Here is a 15,842-nt window from a genome sequence, read left to right on the forward strand (position 1 = left end):
GGCTAGGCATGCGTATTGACGACGGGGGCAGAAGGTCACATGCCCCCATATGTGAGGTCTACCCTCAAGGATGTGCTAACAGTAGTAATGGATATCAAGACCATCTTGGAGTACAAAATAGACCTGTTGAAGCGAATTTTCTGAGGGCTGACTTCCACAGAATAAATGAGTTTCAAAAACGGTGATAAACATCATCCAGAATGAAGTCAAAAACACTGTTCACTGTTGCAAATACTCCAAGATGGTCACACAGGCACTCCTAGAAGATGCAGAAAGTAGATCCAGGTGAATTAACATCAAATTGGTTTGAGTGCTTGAGAGCGATGAAGGCCCTAGTGTTGGGAACCAGCCAACTGAGCGTCTTGAAGGCGGGGTCTTCTTCAGGCTGGGGGGGACAGGTGAAGAAGGGGGGGGCACCAGCATCAGCTAACGACTAGCTGTCTGATTCTTCTGCGCTTCCCAGAGAGCTACAGGTTACTAATGAACCTAGTGCCACCCTGACTGCATAATTCAGTCCACCATAGAATACTTTGATCCTATGTTGTACAATCTACGCATCATTTCGAGAAGTACAGGCCCACAAATGTAATTTTCCAGCACAAAGGATCCCTGCTGATGCTGGTGCCCCCCCTTCTTCACCTGTCCCCCCATCCTGAAGAAGACCCCACCTCCAAGACACTCAGTTGGCTGGTTCCCACAGGGGTCAAAAAGTCGACTTTTCCCCTTTTCTTCGACACCAAACCTGGTTGACAGTGACTCTATAACGGCTTCCTTTGTTTATGTTGTTGCATTAATTGTATATGCCAGAAATCTGGCAGATAGGTTTCTAATTCAATTATGGATGTATATATATGCACTACCTTCCCCTTGCACATCACCTGCACCAACCCCAACTTTTGTACTTGTCACTGTATTTTCACCTGCTTTTACAAAATGTACATGTTGACATACATTCTGTCCTCTGAATCGTTGATCCTTTGACAACCCCTGTTTAATTGATTAAATCACAGTCATTCATCGCATTTGATATCTGGTGTTGTCATAATTCTATGTGCATTTTCCACATATGTGTTGTCTGTCATTTTGCTAATCATTTCTACTGTGACCATTCTTTTGTGTGACAAAGTGGTTCACACTTGTGACTTATTGAAACTGGGGTAACAACTGGCCCAGTTGGAGAGGCTGACTCTACCTACTATCCCAGTCGGACTAAATAGTGTCCACTGCAGAGGGACCAAAACTGATCGGGCTTGGTGAAATACACTTTTACTTGTGGGATTTTGAGGCGCTGTGTTGGTTGGGGCAAAGCGGAGATTGGTTTGTGGGAGAGTTTTGTTCCCACAGCTATGTCATCAGAGTTTAGCATGGATAAATAAGAGTCTTCTTTTGGAGGAAATGAGGGATTGTGGCCCATGAAGTTGCAGCAGTTTAAGCAACCTCTTGTTAGAAGTTAAAGCAATAGAAATGCAACGGTGACTGATTCCCTGTGAATTGGGGTGACAGGTAGTTGGTGGCATGCAGCATGAGGAGTGGAAGTTGGGGAAGTTTAAGTTAGTGTTACAATACACATTCATGAGTATGGTTGTAGCAGAATGCAGCATTATAAATGCATCATCACAGGACACCGAATAAGAGGGATCTATGAGTACTTCACCCTTAGAGTCCGAGGCAGCAGCTCACTAGGGTAAAGTGCTGACGGTACTCTTCTGGAATGTCAATGGACTGGTGAATAAAATCAAAAGAGAAGTCATTCACCGGCCTTTCAGGAGACACAATCTAGATGTGATAGTATTACATGAAACTCATCTAAGAGGCACATGCTGACTAAAGCTGGCAGGAGGGAGCAGTGTTACTCACAAAAAATCCATCCCACTGATGATAGACAAACTAGACTACATCCACTAGGATGTTTTGTATTGGCTACAGGATTTTGGAATGGACAACCATTGACTCTCCTTTCAGTATACCTTCAAGCAATGACTAGAGAAATTGGGCTTCTTGTTGGTGCAGTCGACATCCGGTCTGTTGGTATTGGAAGTATGTTTCAACCATACAATGAATGACCGTATGGACAGAATTGGACAAAGGAGCAGGCAATGGACTCTTGCCTAAAGCGCTTTGCTAATTCCTTAGACTTAATTGGCATTTAGAGAAATCGCCACCCCCACAAACAGGCACATATATTTAATTCTGGTGCATATGATAGTGTTTCGCGCACAGATTACTTTCTCACAAGATGAACACATATGCACAAATTCACAAATGTGAGATTCTGGCCAAAAGAATATCAGATCACCCCCCACAAATGGTGAAAATAGAGTCCAAGGGGATCCTGGAGTGGGGGAATAATGGAAAATTGACAGCTCGCTTGAGCAGCATAGAGCGATGCAGGACAAAATAAACCTTGTGGGGGATTACTATTTTCAAAAAATAAAGACTGTGTACTCTGCTATAGTTCTCTGGGAGGCGTAGAAAGGGGTAATCCGAGGGCAGGTCATCAGCCTCGCCTCTGCATTTAAACAACGTAAATGGGCTGAGATAACCAACATTGAAGCTGATGCATCAGATTTAGAGAGACTTGTGCAATAAAAACACAGTGGTTCTGAGGCATCAACTTGCTCCCAGAAACGAAAGTAGAGGCAATTTACTGTGGGCAATACCCCTAAACTATTTTTGGCAACATGAAGAAGACGTTATGAAGTTAGCAGTTAGGTTGGCAAATTGGTGGTCTGACCAATTGCTGATCCTAATCAAACTATTATACAAGGGAGCCTTGGCATTGCAAACGTGTTTGCTGTTTACTCTCAAGACCACTATACCTCATAGAGCAACCGAGGGAAGGAGGATATACAAGATTCGCTGAAAGATGTGAGGCTGCACAGCCTCTCAGCCGACGATGGGGAGACCCTGGATTCAGACATATCACCTGAGGAAATACTACCAGAGGATCCTGTGTTCGCGGAAAGCACAAGGCCCTACAGATCTGCCTCCTGACCAATATAAAGGGATTGCAAGTATGTGTTGCTCCACTTTTTAAGTCTCGCATCTGGCGACGAAGCGCTGTCGCCAGCGAGACCTATAGTCGTCGACTATGCTTTCAAGGACTTAAAGGGAGACAGGAGATGGGCACGCGCAGGCTGCAGGCCGGACTGGGAATGTGGACGTTCGCGCCGTGGGCATCTCCTGTCCCCCTTGAGAGGTAAGGCACTTTTACTTTCCATGCCCAAGACCTGTCAGCACACTGGCGCGCGGCGCTCGCAGGCACTGCAGTGCCATCACTCACCCGCCTTGGTCACCTCCCCGTAGCTATTCTCGGGCAGGCAGGCTCCTCGGGCGTTCAGCATAGTGTGCAGGGGCTGCTTTTTTGTTGCTTTGGCGGCCCCCTCCCACGGCCTCGCGAGCCGCGCAGCACTCCTCAAGCACAGCGGCGAACCCCGCTTGTGCCGCCACTGGGCACACCGATGTGCACGCTCACGGCGTGCCTTTCACTTTCACTTGTTCACGTTGGCCCAGTTTCTACGCTCTCCTCCGTATTATGCTCCTCACTTCTCTTTCAGGGCCTCGCCATACGGCGGCATACTCACACCCCCCTAATTATTAGCAGCAGGGACTGTGGAGCACTTTGGTGTTTCACGCCAGGCAGGCAAGCAGCGTAGTGCCTCGCAAGGGATAAGGCCTTCCACAAATGCGCCGGTTTTCCCCGTGGCTGCCCGGAATTTCGATCCACCAAAGCCAGTTTTGCTTATGTGTTCCTCAGCCGTGGGCTGGGCAGGTTCACCGGGACACACAGCTATATGTGAAACAGCTGGGCCTTCCCCTGCCTCGCGTCTGGCCAAGAAGTGCAGAGCCCCCAGCCAGCGGCAGCTCCGAGTGCGCGCAGCCCGTGCAGATCACAAGGCGGCAGGCAGGGCAGCTGGGCTCCGGCAGGGGGTGAGCCAGGAGCGGACGGACGCTGCAGGACAAAGGACGACCAGGCAGTGGCAGCCTCGACATGGGGCACTAGAGGAGCGCCGAGTTTATCTTCGCTCTGGCCCTAGGTGAGTGCGAGCACTGGAAAGAGATGCACGAGGCTTCGCTGTCATCTAGACAGACAACATCCTGAAATGACACCCACCGTGCAAACATTCCTGCCTGCCGTCCACACACAACTTTTAAATATATAGACATGCACCCATTAGACATATGTACATCCACCCCTGTGTGCTTACTCACAACATTCATTAAAAGACATACACACATCACTCCCCTGGGTGTACACACCCAAAAAACGCTTGAGAACCTCCCAACACACACTGCAGAAAAGCGGCAGCAGACATCGCTTTTCATTAGAGCTGAATCCCATTAAACTCAAAGGCCCTAATGATGGAGGCTACTGCTTGTTTAGGGTGGAAATCATTGGCACACTATAGACCACAAACACTCCTTCTCTTGGCTGTAATCCTGTCCTGCACCCTGGGATAATTCAGGCAGCAAGGGGCGGGCCGATGAAGCTCCACTCTTTAGGAGATATATTTTCAAATATGGCGTAGCCAGGAGACCATAGCAACAATTCCCACCCTGACTTATGCACGGGACACAAGCATGCAGACCATAGAGGGATCAGGCTCAGTGTTTGAGTCGGTCTGTGCATATGGCCGCAACAAGAAGGCCAGGTGTAATTACAAAACAATGCACAGTTTGACTATATTCTTTTAAGTATGCATGCTGAAAATCAATATCCGCCATTGTTGAGGTGGTCAAACTGTGGTAAACTGAAAAGGTCATGATTGAGGCAGAGATGTGCATTTTAAAAACGGTTGCTTGGATGATCTCTCTTCAAAACTTTTTTTTTTGGCCTCCTAATAAACACATTATAATTAAAGAGATATGTTGACATTTGTACCAAATCGTAGCAGCTAATGAAAATAGCAAAGAAAATAGCATGTGGTGGTTGAAAATTGAGAGCCAGGTGAGCTACAGTATAAAAGCAATGCATGCCGTACATAACACAGTCTTACTGGTCAGTTGTCATGAACAGTAGCTCAAAATGAACTACCCCACTATATGACGAGAAAGTGGACTTTTTACACATGTGCAGGCGGAAACGTAAGCAGTTCGATGTATCTGGGTCAGGTATTCCTCGTTTCCCGCACTCGCTCGTGTTCTTTCTGGGTGTCGGACTATCTCTGAGCCACGTGGGCCACCAGGCTACAACTACCGAGGTGCACCCAGAGCGTCCAGAGGTGTTAATCTGAACACTGCATGCACGACAAATTCAGAGCAATTCCAAACTCAGGCTAGCACACGCATATTATATGGCCATTTAGCAGAAAGTGATATTTAATATTCCATCAGGAGTCTGCATTAGAATTTAAAGGAAATTAATCACAGCGGAGCCTGGGATGACACGGGTCAGGGCAGAGTTGCATTTTCAAATGTGTTCCAAGTTCTGCGACAGTGAGTGTGTAGAAAGGAAGCGTAAATACGGAGTAAACACCGACAGCAGTTAGTGCATATGTGACAGCAACGTAATCCCACCCCGTTCTTCTGTGCAAATTCATCAGATTAACCAGTGCTCTTTGCCCCAACGACCGCTGCCCTGGTTATTTGCAGCACCATGACACAGAAACCACTGGCAGCAAGCACTCTAAGAATAAAATTATCACTCTAGCTCCAGAGACGCTACATCAAGCATTTGCGGCAACATTCACTTTGCTGGTACTTCTTTCTCAATAATCAACATGTAGGTATGTTGAAATCCCAATATGCAACCTCGCACTGCCGCTGAAGAAAATATGCTAGCCCTTGCTGCGGTTTGATGTCATCTTTCTTAAAATTGTGCATGCCAAGCAGAGGCTCCTGCAAGCATCAGATAAACGGGCTCGGTGTTAACTGCCCATCACTGCTCAGGATGCACGTCTATTGGTACTGGCATGTTTATTTTTGAGGTCGAGCCTGGGCAGCGCCTGCACTGCTCTGTGAGACATGCGTTATTCGAGTATGGACTTTAAGCCCCACCCACTTCCCGCCCATATTTTTCATTGGTGTGTCATTTCCCTTTGTAAATGCTGGCTTCGGATTAGTTGATAGGCTTGTTAGTCCCTACTTAGTACTGCCTTGTCTTCATCTGTAACTTCCCATGAGGACTGTCCCTTTTACTTCTGTTGTTACATTGTATGTCTTATTTAGTCTATAAGCACTATTTTCTTTAATGAGTTTCTCCTACTGCAGGCATGACATGCTTCCCTGCAACATTCAGCAAGCCATGCACGCTTTCACTTTCCAAGCAGCCCGGGAAAATGGTGGCCGCTTCTATGAAATAAAATAGTTCTCGCATTTACAAGATTTTGAGCTATTGGCATTGTAAATGACAATGCCTTTTATTTAGGAGTTATCAAAACACATAAATAAAAGGCATTGTCATTTACAATGCCAATAGCTTAAACTTTCGCAAATGCGCGACCTATTGCATTGCAAATGCTTGTTATATATGTAGAGGCACGGACTGAGGGCAGCCACAATAGTGTTCATATACAAACCCGACTAACCCCCCCCCCCGATCATTACTTTTCATACCAGGCTTCTATCATTGTTAAATTTTGAAAGCAAAATGTTAGCCAAAGTCCTGGCTAACAGACTGGGACAGTTTATCACCACACCTGTGCATCCAGACCTATTGGATTTCATGCCGAACATCAGCTTCCAGATTACATTTTAGGAGATTATATGCCTGTATGGTGGGCAGAGAGGGGGTGATGGCACCAACGGGGTTCCTGTTGTTGGATGCTTCTACAGTATTTAACTCACTGGAATGGAACTTTATCTTTGGGGTGCCTTGTCGGAAAGTCTGTATTGCCCATGGCCTTCTGCTCTTCCCCTCCCCCATACCTCCTTAACCTGGGCCAAGCTTCTTTACCAGAACTCCGTGGCCAGAGTCCGAGTGAATGGGGTGCTGTCCCCACCATTTCAGCTGCAAAGAGGGACAAGACAGTCGATGGCTGGTCGGTCACCTATGTAATTCTGGCTGGCATTGGAACCCCTAGCCGGTTGGATGAGGACGATGCCCTAGTAAGGGGACCTGGATGGGAGTGATACCTGGGATCATCGGGTATCCCTCTATGCAGATGATATTCTGTTCGGTGTTGCAAACCAGTAATCTATAATTCATCAGCTAGTGCAGACTTGCGAGTACCTTTGGTGGGTTTTTAGGGCTCGTTATTCAGTGGCAAAAATCATTCTATACCATCAGCCCTCATGTGCTCTGGTGGGAGGCTGGTCAACCTTTGATAGTGAAGAAGTAAAGCTTTTAATATTTAAGGATCTATCTCCTGCGAGACCCAGTCGAATTCCTCAGATGTGACCTATATAGCATATTAAAGGCAAATGCAATGTGGAGCATTGAAAGAAACCACTGCTATCATTTTTGGGGCTTGCGGCCGTCTTTAAGATGGTCATGCTACCTAAATTCTTGTATGTCCTCCAGGATGCACCATATTGAATCCCTGAAACTTTTCAAGAAGGTTGAATTTGTGATAAAATCGCTCGTATGGAATGATGGACACCTGGAATATTACTAAATAACCTGACACAGGTAGTATAGGATGGAGGATTATCCCTTCCCAACATTAGTAAATACTCTGGACTGGCCCAATTAGCTGTACTAACTGACTAGGTTTTTTCTCCCATGAACCATTGAATAGATACTCCCATCAACACCACATACAGCTGTGGTGATACAGGCACGGAAAGATACAAACACGCGTTTAGGGTGGGAAGGAAAGTAAACAAAGGCGAATGCCCACTGGGACAGTGACCTGCTAGATCAAGTGGGCACGTTACTGTGGATGCAGAAGTGGGAACTTAATGGATCAATAAACTGGGTGACCGGTTAGGTATAAAAGGCCTCAAATCATTCGAGGAGCTGAAACTCGAATACAAGCTTGGTAGAAGCTGAGACATGGCCGCTGCTGCCCTTGTGCTCAGAATGACCCAGATAGAAGATGTGGGAACTCTACAAAATGCAACAATAGTTGGATTTGCTCTTGATATGCACTATGGTGTAATGTTATTTTCAAAAATGTGTTTATAAAAAAAAAAATCTAATTGTGGACTTGAATACCACGTGGCAAAATGCACTATTTACCATTTCCAGACCACCTAGTAACTTTTAAAACCTGAACGTGTTTGCTTAAGATGGTCAGCAGAATAAAAAGGAGAAAAAAGCACTCAGTGCGGGTACCAAAAACTGCATTAACGTTCTGGGGTTCCAACCTCTGGCTGGGGTGTTTTCAAGATAGCATACATAAGGAAATGATGACGTAGCGCTGAAACTTTTCAGACAGTCATCCCCAGTCACAGATCTGGGTTGAATCCGTCATCGTTCTTTAGCTCACTTCGCCACCCCAGTTCTGACTCGGCTATATGCAAATCAGTCTTGACCCTGTTCCTTATGGGAACGGTCCAGCCCAAACTGCCAAGCCAGGTCTTCCCTGGACAGGAAACCAGCATCCTGGGACCGGTTTCGGGGTAACACCCCATATCAGCCAGGTTAGCTTGAATCCAGTGGCAAAGTGAGCAAGGGACCCACATCTGGGCTTACCCTGCCAACTTAGGGCGAACAAAGCAAACACAAGGAGATGATGGACAGAGCACTAAAACTTTTTAGACACTCACCCCCAGTCACAGATCCATCATCGTTCTTTAGCTCACTTCGCCACCTCAGTGCAGACCCGGCCAACCTGTGGTTCTACCAGTAGAATTAGTATTTTGCTCTTGAAATGAGACAGAAAATAAGCCTGAGCACAAACATAAAAGTGACCCCATTAGGGCATTACAAAGCTAAAAAAAAGTCGCCCATGTTTCCAAATTGGTGCAGTTTTGAACCAGTAATAACTCAAAGTATAAGTGTTTTACAAGGTATGGAAGACTGCATGAATGTGTGCTTACTACTGGCACCATCTGCTTTAATATCGAGGAAATCGGCAGTACAAATCCGCCCAGTAGACCATTGAAACCGGCTCACACACTGACCCGTCCGACCAGCCTGTCGGACACTGCCTGATTGCCCCAAGGGCAGCCCGATCCTGTTTACTTGTCACATGTCTCCAAAAATCACAGATGTGTCCGGTGGCTCAGGAGACTAGTGACGCCCGACCGCGAGGAGAGCGCGGCAGCGGAGCCGCTAATTACTCGGCTGCACGGAGGAGAGCCTGACACCACCCTGTACACTCATGTGAGCCCGCTCGCCTTGAGACAGCAAGTCGGCCTGCCCCGGTCACTGAGAGCGCAGAGCAGCGCTGGGGGGGGGGGGAGAAGGGGGTACCAGTTAGAGACATAGAGGAGCAGAGGGGGCCCTGGCACATATAAAGGGCGCAGACATAGCCCGTGGAACACTGCCAGGAGGAAAAGCAACCCCATTGTGTAACAGTCAGAGACATTGGGGAACAGAGGGTGCCCTGGCACACATAACGGGCGCAGAAATAGCCCAGTGGAACACTGCCCGGACCAGCCGAGACCGGCAGGCATAAGAGGTGAGTGTGAAAATACCACGCAAGAAGAGCACGGAAACGACCTCCTTTTGGGAAGTTCACCAACCCAGTCAATCCATGTGACGAATTAGCAGTGAACATCCTGGTCCCAATCCTGGCCGCGGAGAGTGTACCTAAGTATGCCATTGTGCTCGTAGACCGGTATTCTAAGTGGCCGGAAATTGAGTTATGTGAGACAGCAGACACTGACACCATACTAGCGTTCCTCACCTCCAAGTTTCTGAGAGAGGGAATTCCAAGAGCCATAATGTGCGACGATGGACCCCAATTCACGTCCGGCAAGTGGAATGTGTTCATGGAACGGAAAGGAATACAGACAAAACACACCCCAGTATATCACCCGGCCGGGAATGGCCTAGCCGGAAGATTTAATAGTCATCATGAGGTCAGTACAGGCAGCCATCAACGCAGGGAAGAATTGGGAGACAGAACTAAAATGTACAGTATGGGCTTACCGCATCACTCCCATCAAAACAGGATATAGCCCATTCAAGATATTGAGGGGCCGTCACCCGTTTACAAGAGACAATGTGGCGTGGAAACAACAGACAGTGCTGAGCAAATGGTCTCCTGCAGTGGTGCGCAGCAACTTAGAAAAAGCTCAAAGGATATACACAGAACACTGCAACAAGCGGCACAATGTCAAAGAAACGTCACTGGAAAGAGCGGAATGGGTCAGAGTGAAGCTTGCTCAAATGAGGAGGAAGGTAGACAGCAAGTTTTGTACACCCCTGCAAGTTCGAAAAATCTACACTAGATCTGCTCTCTTCAGTGACGGAAAGATATGGTCCAAAGACAGAATGACCAGGTGCAACAAAGTGTTGAAGTGGGCCAAGCCGGGAGTAACGCAACCAGAAAGGAATGACGACTGGAATCTGCAGGAGGAGGAACATACGACATACGGCAGACACTGGTGTACCAAGTTGTAGCACAATGAGCACCAATGCTGAAGAGACGAATACCACCAGAACACAGACTAATCTAGAAGACACAGAATGACAGGTACAGCAGAAGAATCAAGGAGAGGGAATTTTGGACGGGGGGGCAAACACCGGAAACACCGAACGATGACCCACCCAGTGGTAGCAGAGACAGTAGGAGACGTACCCCGTTGAAACACACCCGCACAGGCAGAGCTGTGGTCCTGCCAAAAAGGTATTGTGAGCAGGCGCGCAACACCCATTGGGCTCACCGGGCTTCAGCATCCCCCCCCCCCCGTCGTGTGCGTCAGCCCGGGCTGACACGCTTCGAGGCTGGCGACGTCTAATTGCAACTGCACCCGAGTACTTCGCAGGTCTGTAAAAGACCATTTAAATGTAAATGAGGCTTTTGTTATGTTTTCACCCCTTCTTACAGCCACTCTGGTTACGGCTGGAAGAATTAGCCCCCCTCAAAATCTTTTTCACCACCTCCCCCCCCCGAAATTTGTCTCTAGTTGCCCGCCTGATTGTGAGTACGACATGAAAGTTTAACCACCTATCTTCGTGGACTTCATCCCCATCATACCATCTTGTTGGTTGTATTGTGGTATTGCTAAAGGGGGAGATATGTAGAGTTGCGTTCTAGTGTTTCCCCGTCACGTGATGACGGGAAATGCTGCGAGCGCGGGCACGACCTTGATCTATGGATCACCAGCCGAGTCAGAGGCTGGAAGGGTTCCCGGCGCTCTACTAAAGCATAATAAATATACTTTAACCCACATGCGTTGTCCGCCTCTGTGTCCCTGTACGCCTTGCTACATATTATGATTTGTGAGGTGGCTAGGGGATATTGGAAGAAAGCGGAAATAGGCTTCTTGGTGTGAACGTGGGTGCCTCTACTTGGCACATGTACCAGTTATTTCTGCAGTGCTCGATGTGTCTTTCTGGTTTACGAGGCCATGTGCAGTGCACGCAGGCAATCCTGCATTCGTCGCCACATGTTGGTTGTCTGTGGAGGCGGCGCTTGTGCATGTGAAAAAAATTGTTCCAAGATGGCGACAGTACCGTGCGGAGCTGCGCTCGCCAACTGAGGAGAAACGGGTTATAGGCGCACAGAGTGCCAATACGAGGGTGGGAGAGGGCAAGAGCGGGCACCAGCCAAGCCCTTTAAATCAGAGGAGCAGAGTCGAACATGTGCAGCCTGTGACGGGACGGGCATGGTGTCTGAAGGCCAAATGCTGATGTGTGAAGATCTGGTTCTTCACCCGAATTCAATGAAGACCACGATGCTTTTGTTGTGAGGGAAGTCGGTTTTATTAACTTAAATATCGCCGCAAGAAGAGCGCCGAGCGTCTTACTCTGTTCGCGCTCCGGTCGCTCGCGCATGCGCACATCTCTCTAGCGCATCGTCCTTCGTCTCACTCACGTCCTTGCGTGTTGCATCATCACGCGACCGCAAGGACTAGAGCGCAACACTACATATCTCTCCTTTTTATACACATACAAAAGGATGCAATAAGTCCACAGGTTTAACATTCCCCCAGTTCAAAGTCTCTGAAATGAGCAGGCCTGACCACTGCTCTTCCAGCACGTGTACGTCTTACCGGTGTAGAAGCTTCTCGAACACTATCTTCTGCAGGGCTCACCATTCTGTCCTTCTGCTGACTCATTTCATTTCTCTGGGGTGTCGTGCTCTTCTCGGCCTGTGCTTCTTCCACACCCGGCAGTTCCTGATCTTCTCCTTCTACCTGAAATTCTTTTTCCACTTCGCATTCACCCCCTTCACTCATTCGTTCCTCGCTGACTCTCGGTCCTTGGTCTTGTCGGTCTTTCTCTTCCTCCACGGGCCACTGTAGGATCTTGTTAATTTTAGCCATGCGGTCTTGGTACCACACATTCCCGTCACTGAGTAACGCAGCTCCATCATATACTTCTTTCACTTGCATGAGTGGGCTGTACTTGCTTTCTCCTTTCCTTCTAAGTACTGCCAGCTTGACTCTCACCCATTCCCCTCTTTCAAGGGCTGTTTCTTTCACGTTTCTCCTCTTGTTTTAGTGTTCAGTGTACACTTCACGGGCCTTCTCTAGGTTATGCTGGACAACAGCAGGTGACCATTTGCTGGTGACGGTCTTTTCCCGCCAGACTACGTTGTCCTTCGTAAATGGGTGCCTGCCTCTTAAGATCTGGAACGGGCTTTCTCCCAGTCCTTGCCCTTCATGAAGGCAGATTGTATGGACCCCATTAGGACCCGATTGAATCTTTCCACCTGTCCGTTGCTCGATGGGTGGTACACTGAAGTGTGTTTAGTTTTGATTCCATTCCTCTCTGTATACTTGCACCACTTCTCGGCTGTGAATTGCGGCCCATTGTCACTCAGGATTGTTCTCGGGATCCCTTCTCTTAAGAACACTGAGGTGAGGAACTTTATCACTGTGTCCGAGTCCATTTCTTCCTGCACATGAACTTCCGGCCATTTAGAGTATTTATCCACCAAGACACACAGGTACTTTGGCGTCCCCTGGTTATCCAATACAGGTCCTAGAATATCAACCGATACATCCTCCCACGGGTTGCGAGGCTGCTCCTCCTCTTCTTCTCCTCCTGGTTGGTCCTGTGCTATGTACTTCACTACCGACCTCTTCCCTTTCCTGCGACATACTTTCTCGTAATGTCCTATTAGGCCACAGAACATGCATTTCGCCCGGAATGCCGGGCAGCGTTTCTTGGGCCACGTGGGTTGCACTTCCGCACCTGTAGCACACGGACTTGCTATCCACGGACTGTTTCCCCGCTTGTCCTGGCTTTCCCGCCCATCTGCTGGTTCCTTTATTATCTCCGGGCGTTGCTCTATTTCTTCCTGAGGGCTCTGCATCATCTACCCTGTTCACCATGATCCTCTGGGTATTCTCCCTTTTCGCTGCGTCGGCACAACGCTTCGACAGTTCCGCCTTCTTTACCATTGCTATAACTTCTTTCAGCGCCGCTTCTCCGTGTGCCCACAGCTTGTCCTGTACTGTCTTGTTGGTAGTGTGCATAACGATTTGGTCCTTTATGAAGTCGTCTTGGAGTGCCCCATATTTGCATGTAATCGCCAATCTTCTCAAGGCCGCGACGTAGTCATCTATGGATTCTCCCGGTTCTTGCTTTCTCTGCTGGAAGTTGAAACGATCGATGGAGACACACACCGCTGACGGTAGTGATTGTCCAGATCCTCTAGGGCATTCTTAAAGACGTCGTCGTCTGCCGCCGGTCTGGGCGTGGGCACTAGATTCGTGAACACTCTTATCCCCTCCGGGCGTAGGTTATGTAAGAGTATCCTTCTCCTCCTCGCGCTGGGAAAGGCTTCCCCACTTTCATCCTCCAAGGCTTCGAGATAATTTTTGAAGTATTCCCTCCAGTCTTCCCACTTCATCTGGGGTTCGCCTGGCTTGGGCAGGAACGGAATCGGTGCTGTAAGCGACGAAGCTTGGTTGCTCATTCTGGCCTGTTCTTCCAGTTCCTCTCCTTGGCTCCTAGGGCTTCCTGGCGCGCTTGCGTTCCTGCCTTCCTCCGTGTTGGGCCGGGGTTCTCCTTCTCCCCCTTCTCTGCGGTCTCCCCGTGCCGCCAGGGCCTCTGTGGTTGTATTGCTGCCCTCTACAGTGCTTCACCTTCAAGGTCGCCTCGGTTTCTGGCTCCGGTGCACGTGGTGGGAGCTTACTGGTTCTCTGCGCCTCTGCCACACTCCTCTTGCTGTCTCACTGCCACCGTGCTTCTTCTTCCCCTGTCAGTACTTGTGCAATGCAGCCTTTCCTTGTTTTCCTGCTGCTCTTCTGTGCATTTTAATTATGCTTTTATATTATATATATTTTCCTTGAACACGATGTCTTCTTTGTGGGGAATCCCACTCCTCGTCGCCACTGTGAAGATCTGGTTCTTCACCCGAATTCAATGAAGACCACGATGCTTTTGTTGTGAGGAAAGTCGGTTTTATTAACTTAAATATCGCCGCAAGAAGAGCGCCGAGCGTCTTACTCTGTTCGCGCTCCGGTCGCTCGCGCATGCGCACATCTCTCTAGCGCATCACCTTTCATCTCACTCACGCTCTTGCGTGTTGCGTCATCACGCGACCGCAAGGACTAGAGCGCAACACTACATGATGTAGGACACAGTCAGTGAAAACAAGGCACATGGCATATAGACACTTCTTGTCAGCCTCGGAATTGTGCCTTTCCACAATAGGAATTTAATACCGTCTTTAACCCCTTCTCCTCTATAGCTGCAATCTCGAAGACAGATGTGGTTCAGAGAAAAGCTAGGTCCTTACTGATTAAGACTTTTTTTGCAGAGAAGTCCTAAGTGTAATTAATGTATTCATGTTTTATAATATCAATCCAAGTTCAGTGGATGGTATGTGTAAAAACATTAGATACACAGTGAATGGTAAACTATTAACGGTGGATTTTAATTGCATCTAATCGGCTTAGATTGTAATGATAGGTAGGAAGACAAGAAACGTTAGGGCAAAAATGAAATGCATTCTTAATGTCTCCTTTCAGAAAGTCATATATTGCTGGCTTCACGCAGATCATAATTGTTTATGATAACACATAGGCATGTTTGTTTTGTGTGCTTTTCCCAAAAAAGATTTGAACAGACACTTATCCCCTCAGGTCGTAGCTGGGTAGATTTACGTTTGCTTTTAATTTACAGCGCACTTCTTTCCAAGGACTGGTATTTGACCACTTTCCTAATGCACCGAAAGCAAATATTGAAACAAGACAAAGTTAGTCAGACAAAAAGCTCTCCAATCCCTCGGGGAAAACCAAATCATTTGCTGCCAGCCTGAGAGTTTCTGGTAGTTTGTTTTAGATATCAGGGTCTTGGACTGCCAGGGGTGCCCACCAATTGTAGCACACAGGGAGCGGTACTACAGAAAGGACCCAGGGGCACAACAAGCTTGTGTGCCTGCTTTGTGCACCTCAGGGGCACTTTGGTATAAAATAGGGGGCCGCAGAATATTGTGCAGCCCCTTCCGTAATACTGATAGCGCTGGCGCACGTGTATCGCCAGCTCTGTAATGCGAGGGCGTTCCCTCATTTGGATGGGTGCCTTGCCCCATGCATATGAGGAAATCACTTTGACTCTGCGCCCGGGCCATATTACCCACATGGCGGTAGAGGCAAACCTGCCCGTAGGAGCTGCACTGAAAGTGCGCCGTTAAAAGGTGGTGCACTGTACATACGCCCCCAATGGGCAGCCGTCATGAAGGTAGCTTTCTTATTAAGCAGTAGCCAATGCATTCTTTTACAAGCAAGGAGCGAGATATGTGTTACATTATGTTAAGTTAGAGGTTTTAGTTGCATAGTTTTACCATACGGTGGTCTCGCAACCCTCTCTAAGTTCAAATATTTTCACG

The 15,842-nt window shown here is 48.1% G+C and overlaps 2 protein-coding genes across 6 annotated transcripts in view; one reads left to right on the top strand and one right to left on the bottom strand.

The window, feature by feature from the left end:
- The window catches only part of LOC144784831 (uncharacterized), a 54,861-nt gene extending 42,383 nt beyond the window's left edge, over nt 1–12,478 (bottom strand). Inside the window, exon 1 of one of the 2 annotated variants that reach the window (XM_078663893.1) lies at nt 12,094–12,478. In XM_078663893.1, the coding sequence (XP_078520019.1) occupies nt 12,094–12,393 (300 nt within the window). In that variant the 5' untranslated portion in view covers nt 12,394–12,478. Of the gene's footprint in view, nt 1–12,051 lie in introns of both variants that reach the window. The other variant, XM_078663892.1, reaches the window with a different exon arrangement.
- The window catches only part of CAPN7 (calpain 7), a 264,535-nt gene that overhangs the window by 141,963 nt on the left and 106,730 nt on the right, over nt 1–15,842 (top strand). The gene's annotated exons all lie outside the window — the stretch shown is intronic.

This window comes from Lissotriton helveticus, chromosome 10 (genome assembly GCF_964261635.1).
Source record: "Lissotriton helveticus chromosome 10, aLisHel1.1, whole genome shotgun sequence".
NCBI classification, from domain to species: domain Eukaryota; kingdom Metazoa; phylum Chordata; class Amphibia; order Caudata; family Salamandridae; genus Lissotriton; species Lissotriton helveticus.